Source organism: Neomonachus schauinslandi, chromosome 9 (genome assembly GCF_002201575.2).
Source record: "Neomonachus schauinslandi chromosome 9, ASM220157v2, whole genome shotgun sequence".
In the NCBI taxonomy this organism is placed as follows: Eukaryota; Metazoa; Chordata; class Mammalia; order Carnivora; family Phocidae; genus Neomonachus; species Neomonachus schauinslandi.
The window spans coordinates 35,680,819-35,694,971 of NC_058411.1; the positions used below are offsets into that span (position 1 = coordinate 35,680,819).

General features: G+C 49.3%; 2 protein-coding genes across 2 annotated transcripts in view; both read right to left on the minus strand.

Moving 5' to 3' along the window:
* Window positions 1–1,717: 1,717 nt before the first annotated feature.
* LOC123325687 (nesprin-2-like) lies at window positions 1,718–11,957 on the minus strand. The gene is made up of 9 exons (XM_044917816.1): window positions 11,728–11,957; window positions 9,739–9,853; window positions 8,489–8,691; window positions 7,280–7,480; window positions 6,190–6,318; window positions 4,669–4,860; window positions 3,534–3,620; window positions 3,012–3,058; window positions 1,718–2,730 (listed from the first exon to the last, which is right to left on the minus strand). Exons 1-9 carry the CDS (start codon window positions 11,935–11,937, stop codon window positions 2,535–2,537), a joined length of 1,380 nt encoding a protein of 459 aa, XP_044773751.1. The 5' UTR covers window positions 11,938–11,957; the 3' UTR covers window positions 1,718–2,534.
* Window positions 11,958–11,967: 10 nt separating this feature from the next.
* LOC110590731 (nesprin-2-like) overlaps window positions 11,968–14,153 on the minus strand; it is a 255,228-nt gene continuing 253,042 nt past the window's right edge. Inside the window, 2 exon segments of the mRNA XM_044918082.1 lie at window positions 11,968–12,873; window positions 13,407–13,689. Of these exon segments, the coding sequence (XP_044774017.1) occupies window positions 12,506–12,873; window positions 13,407–13,689 (651 nt within the window). The 3' untranslated portion in view covers window positions 11,968–12,505.

A 14,153-nucleotide genomic window follows, 5' to 3' on the forward strand; every position in this document is an offset into this window, starting at 1 on the left:
GATTTGAGAGCATGTGTGAGCAGGGGGAGGGGCAGAGGGAGAAAGAATCACAAGCAGGCTCTGCACTCAGTGTGGAGCCTGACATGGGCTTGATCCCATGACCCTGGGATCATGACCTGAGCCAAAACCAAGAGTTGGACGCTTAACTGACTGAGCCACGCAGGTGCCCCAGAGTTTTTGAGCAGTAGCAATTTAATCTTTGGTCAGCTAATCTCATGCTTGTGGACTGATGACCACAGGCACTGTGTGTTCAAGTAAAACGCAGCCCACACATGTCAAAGTCCTGGTATGCAGTACATCAATTATATGAGTAGATTTTCTGTAATTACCTCATCTAAGTCAGTATGAAACCCCACTAGGGATGGGGAGAAAAGTCATTCATTCATAATGAAGTGATCTGAATGTCAGGAGTCGTTTGAAAATTTCCCTCGCGTGTGAGAAATAGAAGATGCAAAACCTCTTAAAGGTGTAAAACATTATCTCATAACAAGTGTCTGGGAATACACTGAGCTTTGAGTGAAGAAAGGCTTGCTGGGGATAAGTATATACTCCAGGCTTCTGGATCCTACCCTTAAGACTCAAAGACCTTTACCCTGAGAATAGATGTGCGCAGTTAGGCTTTAAAATGCAGACATTTTCCTTTCACTGCAACTTTGACTTGCCCCAGAGTCGAAGGTTTCCAGAACCGTCAGTCCGAAGAGGAGGAGGTAGGGATTCTGCCTTTTGCCTCTGGCAGAACTGGGGCAAGAACCCTCTAACCAACTCAGTGGCTTAGAGAAACAGTTGGGGTGACATTTTTCTCTTAAATGTGGCTCTGGGATTTTTGTTAATCCATGAGAAGAAATGAATTATTTTAAAGCATCAGAAGACTTTTTAAACTGCAAAGTACCATTTTTCTTTTTTTTTTTTTTAAAGATTTTATTTATTTATTTGAGACAGAGAGAATGAGAGAGACAGAGAGCACATGAGAGGGGGGAGGGTCCGAGGGAGAAGCAGGCTCCCCGCCGAGCAGGGAGCCCGATGCGGGACTCGATCCCGGGACTCCAGGATCATGACCTGAGCCGAAGGCAGTCGCCTAACCAACTGAGCCACCCAGGCGCCCCAAAGTACCATTTTTCTATCAATCACTTTCATCAATTTGGTAAAATGAAGACGGATTCCCTTCCACTGGTACCATTACATCAAGCTGCTTATGAATTGCACACGTCCTGGGGCTGTCTGACCTACAGAAGGGGCCGCTGGCACTGGGAGTCTGGTCTTCATCTACTGCCAAGCCTCCCTGGCTTCCCCTGAGGCTTGTGCTTGGCAGAGCAAGAGAGGGAGCACTGAAGTGGTTAGGACAGTGGTGTCTCCCAAGTGTCAAGAGATGCAGGTTAGGGGCGCCTGGGTGGCTCAGTCGTTAAGCGTCTGCCTTCGGCTCAGGTCATGAGCCCAGGGTCCTGGGATCGAGTCCCGCATTGGGCTCCCTGCTCCGCGGGGAGTCTGCTTCTATCTGCCTCTCTGCTTTCTTGTGCGCTCTTCTCTGTCAAATAAGTAAAATCTTCAACAACAACAACAACAAGATGCAGGTTAGGAGCAGTTAACTCAGGAACTGGTTCAGTGACTTCTAATCACACTCTTTGTTTTAGTGGGAAATAGACAGTGGTACTGTTCTGTGGCAGATTATGTATAACATTTAATTTGTAATATAATCCAGTACAACACGAGTATGGGTATTTTTGTTTTAATGAGAAATATTTGAGTTGTACATACCACAAATAGCTTCAAGTTTCTGTAACAAACCCCCATGGCCAAACAGCTAAACAATACCTGAAGCAGGACTTTAAAGGTGAAAAGTCTTATAAAATTAACTTACAAAAACCTTCCTATCAAGTAGTTTGGCGTTTACTGTACATTAGTCAAAAGCTCAAGCTAAAATCGGATGTTTTTTTAAAAAAATCGAAGTTTACATTCATACAGATTCAGCATTGTTAAAAAATATGCACAAATAACCACATCCATGCAATATAATTTCTTTAAAAATTTAAAGCAATATAAAAGAGCAGACCTAAGTACAGAACAGAACATTTTGGTTTATAACTTGCAGCTCAAGATTGCTAGCTGATTGGAGTAAAATTAATTCTAAACATTTTAAATATGATTGTTTCAATCAATCAGCTAAGGGTGCATGTGAGTGTCTGAACCATTTCTAAGATGGAATCTGCTTGCTTGTTTCTGTAACGTGATGAACGCCGCTGTTCAGTGAGCACGTTAGCTACATCTGAAGAGTGTCTTACAAATAAATCAGAATTCACAGAGTGCTCGGCTCTTCAGGAAACGGCAGTTTCCAGAGACCCCGAGACCAATCAACGGGCTTTGCCAAACGGCCCAGGCTCCCTGCCCCCCAGGGAGGAACAGCCTTTGGAAGTGGGGCCCCGGGTGCTGAGAGAGAGCGCCCTCTCTGGCCGAGTCTGGAGCTGCAGGGGTCTGGGGCCCCGAGGCGGGCACCCGCGGGAACGGGCTGGTGGTGCAGCGCCGCAGGCCGGGCGGGGCCTCTAGGTGGGAGGGGGCCCGTTGGTGTACCTCAGCATGGGGTAGAAGGACCTGGCGAAGTTGTTGGCCTGAGTGCAACGATAGTCCTCTTCGGAGGAGGGCAGCAAGCAGGCCAGCAGCAACAGCAGCAGCAGGAGCACCTGCAGGGGCAGCGCGGCCCTGACCACCCGCGACACGAACGAGCGCCGCGGCCGGGAGCTGCCAACAGATGGGGTGGAGAGCTGAGCGCAAGGTGCCGGGGGCCACCCCCACCCTGCTTGTGTCAAGTGAGACCCCCCCCCCGCCCCCCCAAGGAGCCGAGATTACAGCGGGGCCCACGACAAAGGTTCGGTCCTGGGAGGGCAACCCAGACCTTTCCAGACCAAAGAAAGCAAGTAAAGTGGGTTTTGTACAAAGACCTAGAGCACGGGATGGGCAAGACTGCTGAGGTGCGTGTGGGCAACAGGGGACTCGCTGTGGTGACTGCAGGGCCCCCTTACCTGCTGTCCAGCTTGTTCTTGTCTGTTGTTCTGTCTGCCCCAAACTGCTGGGTACAAAAGAATGCAGTTTAGTAACTGAAGACCGGGAGTCCTGGCCAGGATAAAACATCCTTCCTTCTTAAATTATACACCTCCCTTAGGTCATCTTCCCGCCAAGCTTGGAGCCCAGAGTAATGCGTGTGAGATTATACTCCATGAGGCCAGCAATACTGGCCGTTTCACGTTCCCGTTTGTTGATCAGTTGTTAATGGAGAAATCGGGGAGCCCCTTTAACGATACCGTAAGGGCTCCCCTCTTTCACAACCTACTCCAGTTCCGGTGAAGAGCAGCTGATACGACAGCCTTTCTGTTGGGTCAGTTTTCTTTAATCTTTGGCATCAGCCTCTCCCCTGGCCAGCAGGTGGAAGCGGATCTGTGCTGTCGTGAATTGGGGGCTGGGGCCGTGGGAGGCTCCAGTTCCTGTCCCCTGGGTAACTTGGAAAAATCACCAGCACAGTGCTCAGGGCACAAAGGGGCTCTCACCTTTGCTTGCGGAGCTGGCACGGATGCTGCTGGCGGCTGGGCTCCGGCGTCCACCTCGTCCAAGCTGGGCAGAGATGGGTCTGGGTTCTGAAATCCACACCCCAAAGGTTCAGTTCAGGGAAACAGAAGGTTCTGAAGAGTCTCAAGAGCACAAAAACATGCTTCGTGCAGATTCCTCACTGCTCCACTCACCCCTTCCCCCAGCTCAAATCTTTCTGGAAGAGGGGAGCTCTTCTATTCTTCTCACTCCCCACCTGAACAGGGACTCTTCCAGACAAAAAGGCATGCGGCAGGCAAGGCCAGGCCAACCCTGCCATTAACACGCACAGCATGCATTGGGGGAGACGGAGTCTAGCTGCAGCGAGCTGGACAGGATCAGTGGGCCGTGAGCCTCAGATGTGCAGATGTGATCACGTGGCCATCAACATGCTAGAGCCGAAATGTAACTCCAGCATGGACGGGGCAGGCCTGCTGGACGGGGCAGGCCTGCTGGAAGTTGGCTGGAAGCTACGGGTTGGGTTTGTTGGGAGTTGGATCACGTTTTATTTTTTTTTATTTTTTTATTTTTTTAAGATTTTATTTATCTGAGAGAGAGAGAATGAGAGAGAGCACATGAGAGGGGGGGAGGGTCAGAGGGAGAAGCAGACTCCCTGCAGAGCAGGGAGCCCGATGCAGGACTCGATCCAGGGATTCCAGGATCATGACCTGAGCCGAAGGCAGTCGCTTAACCAACTGAGCCACCCAGGCGCCCCTGGATCACGTTTTAAAGAAAGTAGAAAAAGGAGAGAGTGGTCAGAAGACGGCGACCAGGGCAGTAAAGAGGACGCTCAAGTCTGTTCGGCATGAAGGCAAGTCAGAAATGATAGAGGGATTAGGCCGGTTTTTCACACGCCAGCCACGTGAACACGTAGGCGCTACAGTGCTGTCTTCCCCTTGCAAACGACACAACAGCGTCAAAGAGCCTGTGTAACTTTTTAAGGCTGCACAGCTAGGAAGGGGCAGGACTTGAGACTCTGCTCAACGAAGTGCTTGCGCCCTGCCCCCTCCCCCCCCGCCCCCAGCAAGGCTGCCATACTGCCTTCCTATTCGTCTCTAATAAGACATCTTTCGATTTAGAAGCCACAAGTTGACTCACCTGGCGTCCCTGCAAGGATATTAAGTCTTGGGACACTTGCTCAAGTAACTGTTTGAGTTTCTTCTCAATAACATGTACCTTCTCTTCAGCCTCAATATAGTCTTCTCTGTGCCCCTTAATAAGGAGACTGTCTGAAATCTCTTGTAAGGTGTTTACTTGAGGCTGACGTTCCGTGAGCTCTTTTTCCAGTTGCTAAAAATAAAAAAAAGTGTGAGAACTAGCTGCTTCGTGTGGCCAGAAGTGGCTTTCTTAGTGCCAGGAAAGCTCAGGGATGAATGACGATGGGTGGGGGTTGCCTCCAGAACCTTCTACTGCTTCTGTGTGCCTGTGTGTGTGTCCTGAAGCCCAGCATCTCATTTAGGCAGCAGGTAGGTTACACCCTGCCTGTTTTCCATTCCTTCTCATTCTGAGGACAATTGGATGGAAGAGTTAGAGGAAAGAAGTGAGGGAAAGACTAGATCTTTGTCCACTGCAGTAGGAAGTCAAGGAAAAATCCAAACTGGGTAAGTTGGGAAACAGTAGCTTAAGAAATAAAGGCACACGTCTGTGAAATCAGCCTGAATTGTCGATTACCTTGCTTGCTGTCTGATAGGGTAGCCATTAGACAACATGGGGCTATTTATTTTTTTTAAAGATTTTATTCATTTGACAGAGAGAGAGACAGCGAGAGAGGGAACACAAGCAGGGGGAGTGGGAGAGGGAGAAGCAGCCTTCCCACGGAGCAGGGAGCCTGATGCGGGGCTCGATCCCAGGACTCTGGGATCATGACCTGAGCCGAAGGCAGACCCTTAACCGACTGAGCCACCCAGGCGCCCCAACGTGGGGCTATTTAATTTAAAACTAAAAATTCAGTTTGTCACAAGAGCCACTTTCCCATGCTCAACAGCCACCCGGCCCATAGCTATCATACGGGGCAGCACAGATATGGAGCATTTCCTTCACTGCAGAAAGTTTGTTGGGGAGCGCTGCTCTTGAGAGTGGGGCTTTGCAAAGATTTTAGTGTATAAGAAGGTTTTTAAAATAATGACCAGTACTTTAAATTTATTTATAATTGAACCACATACAAATTTATGGGTAAGAATGGCACCTGGTTAGTTAGTGAAATAAATATAGGAAACCACCACTACCCTCCAAGAAATAAAGACTTTGCTATAGTGGATTTAGAAAACTCCTACAGCCCATTGTGTCTGTGGAGTAATTGAGCATATTCCGCCCCCCCCCCATGAGTCCTATTCCCAAAGGAGAAAACACTTCCAATCAAATGGCTTTAAGGGTCTCAGGATATTGCTAAACACCTAGGTCCCCAATTCCCGACAGTCTTAAAAGACTTCCTGCTTTTGGCCATGGCTCTTCCTCCCTGCAGGTCATCTTGCTAAACAACTACAAGGGGATGCTCAGTAGATACAACCTGAACGTGAGATGCCACACCCGCATCGTTCCCAGGAACACTAGGTGAGGCTACCTGAGTATGCACCTGACAGAGGGCAGGGGCAGCGCAGAACCCCTTAGGAAGAAACTTACCATCAGCTCTTCCTGACATTCCAGGAGAACCTGGGGGTCTGCCTCTGGGTCCAGGACCTGAGCCTTCTGCCTCCGGCTCTCAGCACTCGCTAACCACAGTAACAGATCTTGACTCAACTGGTGGAAGTCCTTTAAAAAAAAAAACACATACACACATCATAGCATTGCCTTTTCTGTAAAGGAAGGTGTGCTGAGAAGCAGCTTGCTGGCTTAGGCCTACATAGTATTTGCTTCTCTTGTCTTTGTCCAGCAAATATAAGGGCCAGATTTAAATGAAATGCCAGGGCCCCAAAACAAGGCGAAGGGAAAGCAGGAAAGAGGGCATGGCTGGCACAGTCCCAGGAGCCATGATGAATTTTGTCAAGTGGAAGTGCTAGCAGAAAGGCAGGGCTTCAGAATGCCCCTGCCCCCGCTATTACATAGAAAGACCACACAAATTATGACAAATCTGCTGGATTCAGTGGAAAGGGAGACACCCCAACAGGGCAGGCTGTGGCCCAGGGACAGGGCTGCATGGGAGCTTGCTGGGGGGCTTGTGTTCCTGAAGATGGGGTCAGAGCTAACACGGGATGAGCATTTACCACCTGTCAAGTGCTGGGCTAAGATTATATGAATTTAGTCCTAAAAAGCAGCTCATGAGGTAAAGACTAGAATTATTCCCATTTTTCAGATGAGGGAAACAAAACAAAGGTCTAGCAGGCACAGTGATTTGCCCGAAGTCACACAGCTACTAAAGCTCTAGAGTTGGGTTAAACCGCTCCTTGCGCTGGGCCAGGTCTCTTAATCAGTCTGCTATAAGGTCCTCCTGGCCAAAGGACAGAGATGGGGCAGGGCGGGGTGGCATTTCCGACCTACTGGAATGCTCGCTGGAACCCTTATGCTAGGAGTGGGCCAAGGTGACAGAACAGGAGACCCAGGGCCAGCAGCAGGTCTCTGGACAGCAGCTGGGCCTTTTGGAAGCAAATGGTAAAGCACATTTCCCTCACACAAGCCGTATTTGTGCCAAAGCAGCCCGACGATAAAAATACCGGCTTCTCCCACCCACGTGGGCCCTGGCTGCGCCCAGGACTGGGCCCTGGTGCCGGCGTACCTGGCACTGCAGGAGGGACCGCCGTAAGCCCTCTCTCCAGCTCTCCACTGCACCCTGGGCTGCGTCCCAGCGCAGCCCCAGCTGGCCGACTCTACCCCGGAGCTCGCTGGACTCCGCGCTCTCCGTCTGCAGAAATTCCTTGCTGCTCATGTTCACGGAGACCACCAAAGCCTGGTAGGTGTCAAAGGCTTTTAAGATCTCCTACCGCAGAGGAAAAAGATTGGGTTAGGCATTCTGAAAATAGTGATGTGGGGTTCATTTGAACCTCAGCGGGCACGGATCTGCCAAATGCTTCTCTGAGCTGTGGCCACAGAAACAAGTGCGACCTTGCTTGTAACTGGCTGGGCAGCATCAAGTGAGGAGCTGCCTTGCAAGGTCAGGGGCCTTGGCTGGCCAGGCTGGCAGCAGAGGCCTGTCTCCCGGCTGGCTGACTCAACCAGAGCCATGAATAGACCCCCCTGAGCCCTGGTTGGCTTATTTCTGGACCAGACTGAAAGTCTTCCAGATAAAATATACACAGTTAACCCACATGGGCCCCGAGGTATCACAGGAGTGTTATTCCTTAGGATGAATAGTAATCCCAGATATAGTAATGCACAAAGGAAATGAAGAGTACCAATGTGAAGACTGCCTGGGTACCCCAAACCACTGCCCTGGGTCATCTTAGGAGCTCAGGCTCATGCTCAGGGCACCCCCGAAGTGCAGGGCTCAAGCAGCCCCTCTCCCCTGCTCCCTGGCTAGTTCTGGTGGGGTGATGGCTGACTATGTGGGTGACAAATTCTGTGTAACAGAGTAACCACATCAGGCCAGAGAATTCATTAGTAGGTGAGCTGGTCCTCCTCCCCATCCTCGACGCTCTACCACCAGCCTAGACAGCACAGTGTGGAAGAGTGTTTCTGGCTGCCTGGCAGTGGCCGCTAGCACCTCCGTAAGAGTCTAGCCGGGTCTTTGAGGTCAGATCTTTCCAGCACAGGGGATCTGAGCCGCACCTCCCCAGTGCTGACTGGGGCTTTGGGATCATGTGCAGATGCTCTTCTGAAAACAGAAATCTACCTCCATGTCCTTGCCAGTGATGGGACAGACTGACTGCTACCATACATGTCTGCAGCTTGCCACCCACACCCCTGACAGATGGGACCTGCTGATCCTGTGGAGCATGCGTCCGCGTGCACCTTCTGAATCCCTCTTCCCTCCAGGCCTCCCCCTCACCTTGAGCCGCCTCACTCGGAGCTCCATTTCCCGGATATCAGAGGGCGGCTCTGCTGTCTTTAACGTTTCTAGCTCTGCTTCCGTTTCTTTCAGCCAAGTGGTGATGTCGCTGATCTCAGAGTTCAGCTGTTGCAAGTTTTGTTTTATTCTGAGTTGATTGTGAAGTTCTTGGGCTTGAATCAGCTCCCATCTGTCAAAGGCACCTGGAATAAAATGTCGCCCATGAAAAGCAGTGGCACCCACAGGTTTCTCTGCCTCCGACTAGTCCAGGGTCAGGGTGAGAAAACCTGTAGGGGATGAACCTGGCTGGAGGCTCAGGTGCAGGAGTCCCCACTTCCCCTGGAGTGTGGAATAGCCTGCTTCGCTCGCTCTGGTTCAAGGCCTGTGCCATGACCTGCCCGCAAAGGCTGGAATGAGGTGGGCAGTGGGGTAGGAGACCCCACGGTGGTGCCAACGTGCACCGTGGGCCCAAGTTCAGCATTTTAGTTTATGCTGTTTTTAGGGCACTTTCTTTTTTGGTCCATGAATGATCAAGTCAATGCTATTTGGTTTTTGGGTTAGTTGAGTCATTACTTTTCTAATCACCGAACCTGTCTCACAAGGAGACACCTGACAACTCTGGTCATCATCGTCATGTCTGATCTTTACATACAAGTGACATCATTAAAACATGCACTTCATCCTATGAAGCTCATTCTGTCAATATTTAAAGAATAGTTTTGAAAGTAAACAAGCTTAGGAGTTTGTTCATAAATACAAGTTAGCTGATTCTCTTTCTGCTTTTTTAAAAAACTTTTTTTATTTTAAAGTAATCTCTACACCCAACGTGGGATTCGAACTTACAACCCCAAGATCAAGAATTGCATGCTTTACCAACTGAGCCAGCCAGGCACCCCACCAGTCAGCTGGTTCTAAGATAACACTGGCTGCCGTAGGCTAAGCTTAGCTGTTTGGGCGGATTATAGTTTTTTGTTTTTTTGTTTTTTCTTAAGGGGAGGAAGGGCTGAGGGAGAGAGAGAATGTGAAGCAGGCTCTTCGCCCAATGCAGAGTCCCACACGGGGCTCCATTTCACGACCCGGAGATCATGACCTGAGCTGAAACCAAGAGTCGGACGCTTACCTGAGCCGCCCAGGTGCCCCTAATTGTTCAATTCTTAATTGATGTTGTTGAGCAATGACTTAAAGTAAATGCTCAGCTAACCCAAAGTACAGACTTCACCTGTCCTGACAACGGCCTAATTTAACTGTACCTGATTGCTGCCCGCTGAGAGCGGCCAGGCCTTCGTCTTCCTGCCGTGAGCTGCCATTCAAGATTCTGGAGCTTTCTTTACCACCATCAGTGTCCGGGGATAACAGCAGCTTTCCCTAGAATGAGCCGATTTTTACGTTACCATTTGTAAAACTTCAAAGGCTGTGTGAAGAGTATCTCAGTTCACAGAAATGAAGATATGGGACCTCTTTCTTTCGAAGGGTAACTTGCTATTAATATGGAGATTCTTTAGCGTACTGGGTGCATTTATAAGCAAGCAGCGCTAACGACAGAAATAAGGGCTTGGTAAAGGCCGAGATGGTGGGGAAGCAGGTGAGATGTCAGGGTTGGAAATAAAATGGCCTAATTTGGGGCTTCCTAAAACACTTTTCAAATGAACCATGCAGAACAAGTTAAAAATCACTGTTGGTCAGCCAGGCTGTTACTGTGTGCTCACTTGCATATTTGCACAGTGTTTTGCAAAATTCAGTCCTCCCTCCTAGTCACTCACTTTGTAGAGCTGGCTGGCAGATTATCACCAGGAGTTGGAAACACAGAGCACAAATCTGCCTCCAGGGGCCATTCATTACCAAGCATTTATTTTTCACTGCACGTATTGACTCTTCTGTTAGCACAGACCTCATTGGGCTATTATTATCTCAGGCCTTTCCAAAAATAAATGTGTCCTTTTTAGAAAAGCCACGCTTTCTTTGGTTTGTGTCCATACGGCCTACTTGTGTGGAATGCAAAACAAAACAAAACAAAACAACCAAAAAACCCTTCATTTCTGGTGACATGCCTGGTTTCAGACACACAAAAAAGGGTGGAACTTTTGAAACTGGCCAGGTGAGAACACAAGCTTATTCACTGGGAGAGGCCAAACCAGGTGGCCCTGCATACAAAGCAAAGGTGAGGTGCTGGGGTCCCTCTCCCCCAGACTGTCAGGTCTTATTCTGCATCCAAAGGGACAGATAAAAACTGACAACTGCTTGCTAAGCATGAGGAGGCATGGCTGAATCGGGCATGAAAGCCCGCTGTCAAAGGATTTGAGTCTGACGCATACAGGCAGAATCTTCTCCATTTATCTAGCAATATTCACTCTTGGACAGAGGGCACTTTGAGGACCAATCCAGTGATGCTCACACTGCGCTGGTCTGTCTAAAAGTTGACTAATAAAAGCGCACCCAGACGTTTTAATTTCAACTCGCTTGTCACTAATTCTCTGTACCAGGGATGATCTGGAGCCAACATTAAATCCTGGGCTGGCTGTCCCCGACAGCTGCTTCGACAGAGCATGCCAAGGACTCATGCTGCCTGAGGAAAACACAGTGAAGAAGGAACAGTCACTGTGATAAACAACAACAGCAAACCGTATGTGGTAGCAATAGGTAATAACAGTAACAGTGGCCACGTGTCAGGGCCTTCTTTACACCTTCCTACAAATCAAGTCCTAACAATTACATAAAGTAGCTTTATCCTCAGCTGAGGAAGGCTTACAGAGGCAAGGCAAAGGGCTACGGCCCCAGAGCAGTTTATTGGTAGAGTTAGGAGTCAAACCCCTATCTACCACAGCACACAGTCAAATCTTCCTGAATATGAAGTCACAGTGTTCTGAATAGGCTGTGTAGTCGAAAGGTAAATAGAACACAGTTTGGGAGTTCAGGGAGCAGCTCGGGAAAACTGGCGCTTTGCTTCCCCACTACTTGCATGGATGACTGGCTCAACAGTAATAATCACCACCCCGTCATGTCAATATACACAAAGACTGGTCTGGGCCAGAAACCAGTCTGTAACTCCAGTCTGTCTTGCCAGGGTTCTAATGGCGTATAGGCAGCTCAGCAGAGATACTGTCACCATGGGAAATGTCACCAGCTCAAAATACGCCTGGAAAGCAAGCATGTGCAGCATACACCAATATCCCTCTCTCTCTTAAAAATCTCGATTATTACTCATGCACTTGGGTTATATTCTCAGTGCACTCAAGACTTACATAGGCTGGTTTACAAGGGTTGCTGGAATCTGAGGGGATGGTTTGTACATTGCCATCACCTCCCATCTGTTTGTAGCGAAGCTTGGGGCGGGAAGGGCTGTCAGGAACATGCCACGAGCGGTCCTCAGGAATGGATTTACCTGAAAAAACAAAAACAAAAACAAAAAACAGAGCAAGTGCCTGTCCGTTCTCTCCAGCCAAAGGATTCATATTTAGTTACACAAAAAAGGTCATGGGTAACATGGCATCAGGTTATAGTATAATATGAGTTCTGCAGCTTTCCTTGCAAAGCATGCATGTTTGCAAAATGTCAGTATGTCCCAGAAGGGAATGAAATGAGAATCATGCAACTGAGCAGCACTGTGCCTTCACTAGATGAGTTCACAATGGAGCACAACAAACGTATGATTTTTTTGCACGATGAGTGGCATTTCGGAGCTGGGGCATCTAGTGGTGGGGACACTGGCAACAAGGCCGGGGCTGGTGGCCAAGAGGACTGAAGGCCTCTCGGAAGTGGGGGAGAGTGAACATCGGGATGGACTTGGGGACCAAAGGGCCGCTCACGGCTCTACCCCACCACTGCACAGGCGGACGGGGCAGGGTACAAAGGTTAGAGCTGCAAGTCAAGAAAGGAAGGTTTCTTTTCCTCTGGCAAGCGCAACAGTACCTTTACCCCCACCCACCCATCCTCTTCCCAGGAAACAGCATAAGGAAGGAAGGAGGTAGTTCCAAACCAAGCCACCATGAAGAAAGCTTGGCCTATGCCAAAGAACTTCAGTTAGATGGAGGGGAGGGGAGGAATAAAAACTCTAAAAGGCACCATGAAAGATTCCCTTCTGCACAGGCCTCGGGGGGAGGGGAGGGATGGTGTGGAGACTGCTCTTGTGTGGGTGGGGTTTTGTAAGGAGCACGCAGGTATGGGGAGTACAGCAGTGCAAATACACCATGACACAAGGACCAAGGCGCATGGTGTCCACAGAAGGCAGAGGTCAGACAGGACACGGGAGCGAGGTTTAGGATGCAGTGTGCGCCACAGGACGCTGCCATGTTGAGACACATGCATGGGCAGGGGCCTACCAGAAGACGCTTTCAAAGTTTTTGTGGTCATTTTAAGATATGCCTCAGGATTTTCAGGGATTTCTACATCTGAAAAAGAATAATGTCATTTTCCTCACTGCAGGCGTCTGTAGATGAATGCCCAAGTATTACAACAGTAGAAACATTGTCAGCTGGGAGAAGAAAAGTAACTACCCTCTATCTGTTCTACTAAAAAGCTTTTAAAAAACCAAAAAGGGTTTTTTTCCAGCCAACTCTTTACTGTTTGAAGCAGTAGTGGGAGTGGGGCAGTCCACAGAAAGAATGGAGACGATCTACCGATACTCTGAAAAACTCAACGGAAAAGTTCACTGATGAGCCTCCCCAGCAGCCAGAGCCATCCGGGAATAGCCTTCATGTCCCAAGGTGAATTTCATCTCTTTTTCCCTTTCATTCCGCCTGTGATAGGAGTGAGCCACTCTCAGGTAAGTCAAAGTGGGCAGGACACAACACAAGAAGCCACAGAGGTCTGGGTCAGCCACGAGCTGGACTCTGGGCCATCCAGAGTTGGCCGTGTTGCTAAGGTGCTAAAAAACATAACCACGCGGGTCGATGTCAAGGGCTTTGGAGACTGGGGCCGTTACCTGACAGTGCACTGTAGTATGCGCCTTCCTCGTCATCTTCGTGAGAGGAGGAGCCCCCCACGTCCCCTGTGTGATCCCACTCCAGAGGGATGGAGTCCACGCTGACAGGGGTCTCGCAGCCAGACCGCTCGGGCCCCGGCGCCGGGGGCACCAGATGACAGAGGGACTGAGGACACGAGGGCTCCTCGCTCTCTCTCCTTTTACGCCAGGAGTCGGCCTGGATCTCTCTGGGGTCCTCCATGTCCGTTTCATTCTCCGAGGCCTCTTTTTCTTCTTCCAAGCCCTAAAGTGGGGATGTCCGGTTTTCAGAATGAACCAGATTACAGGCTGTTGTGGTGTGAGGAGGCCGGGGGCCTGTCTGTCTAGCAGCGCCTGGGAATGGCCACCATCGGCATTTCTGCGGCGGCTTTCAAAAAAGAATTGGGTTCCCAAGGATTTGTTTGTGATTATTCTAATTTAGACTCTCCAGTGTGGGCCTCAGAAGCTGTAGTTTTCCTCGGAAAAATGTGAAATTTAGTGATCTAATTCAAACAGCTTTAGCTAGAAAATAAGAAATGGTGGCCAAAGTTTCATTGGTGGTTAGTGGCAGGTTTACTCCAACAATCAGAACATTTAAGTTAAAAAAAATTTAAAGGCCATTAAAGGGGTTCTTTCTTATCCTCAATCTTATTGTTCAGGATATAGAACCTTATTCTCCCCATGTTGTAGTGCCTCGGTCTAAGAAAAAGGACTAAAAACTGCTATGTT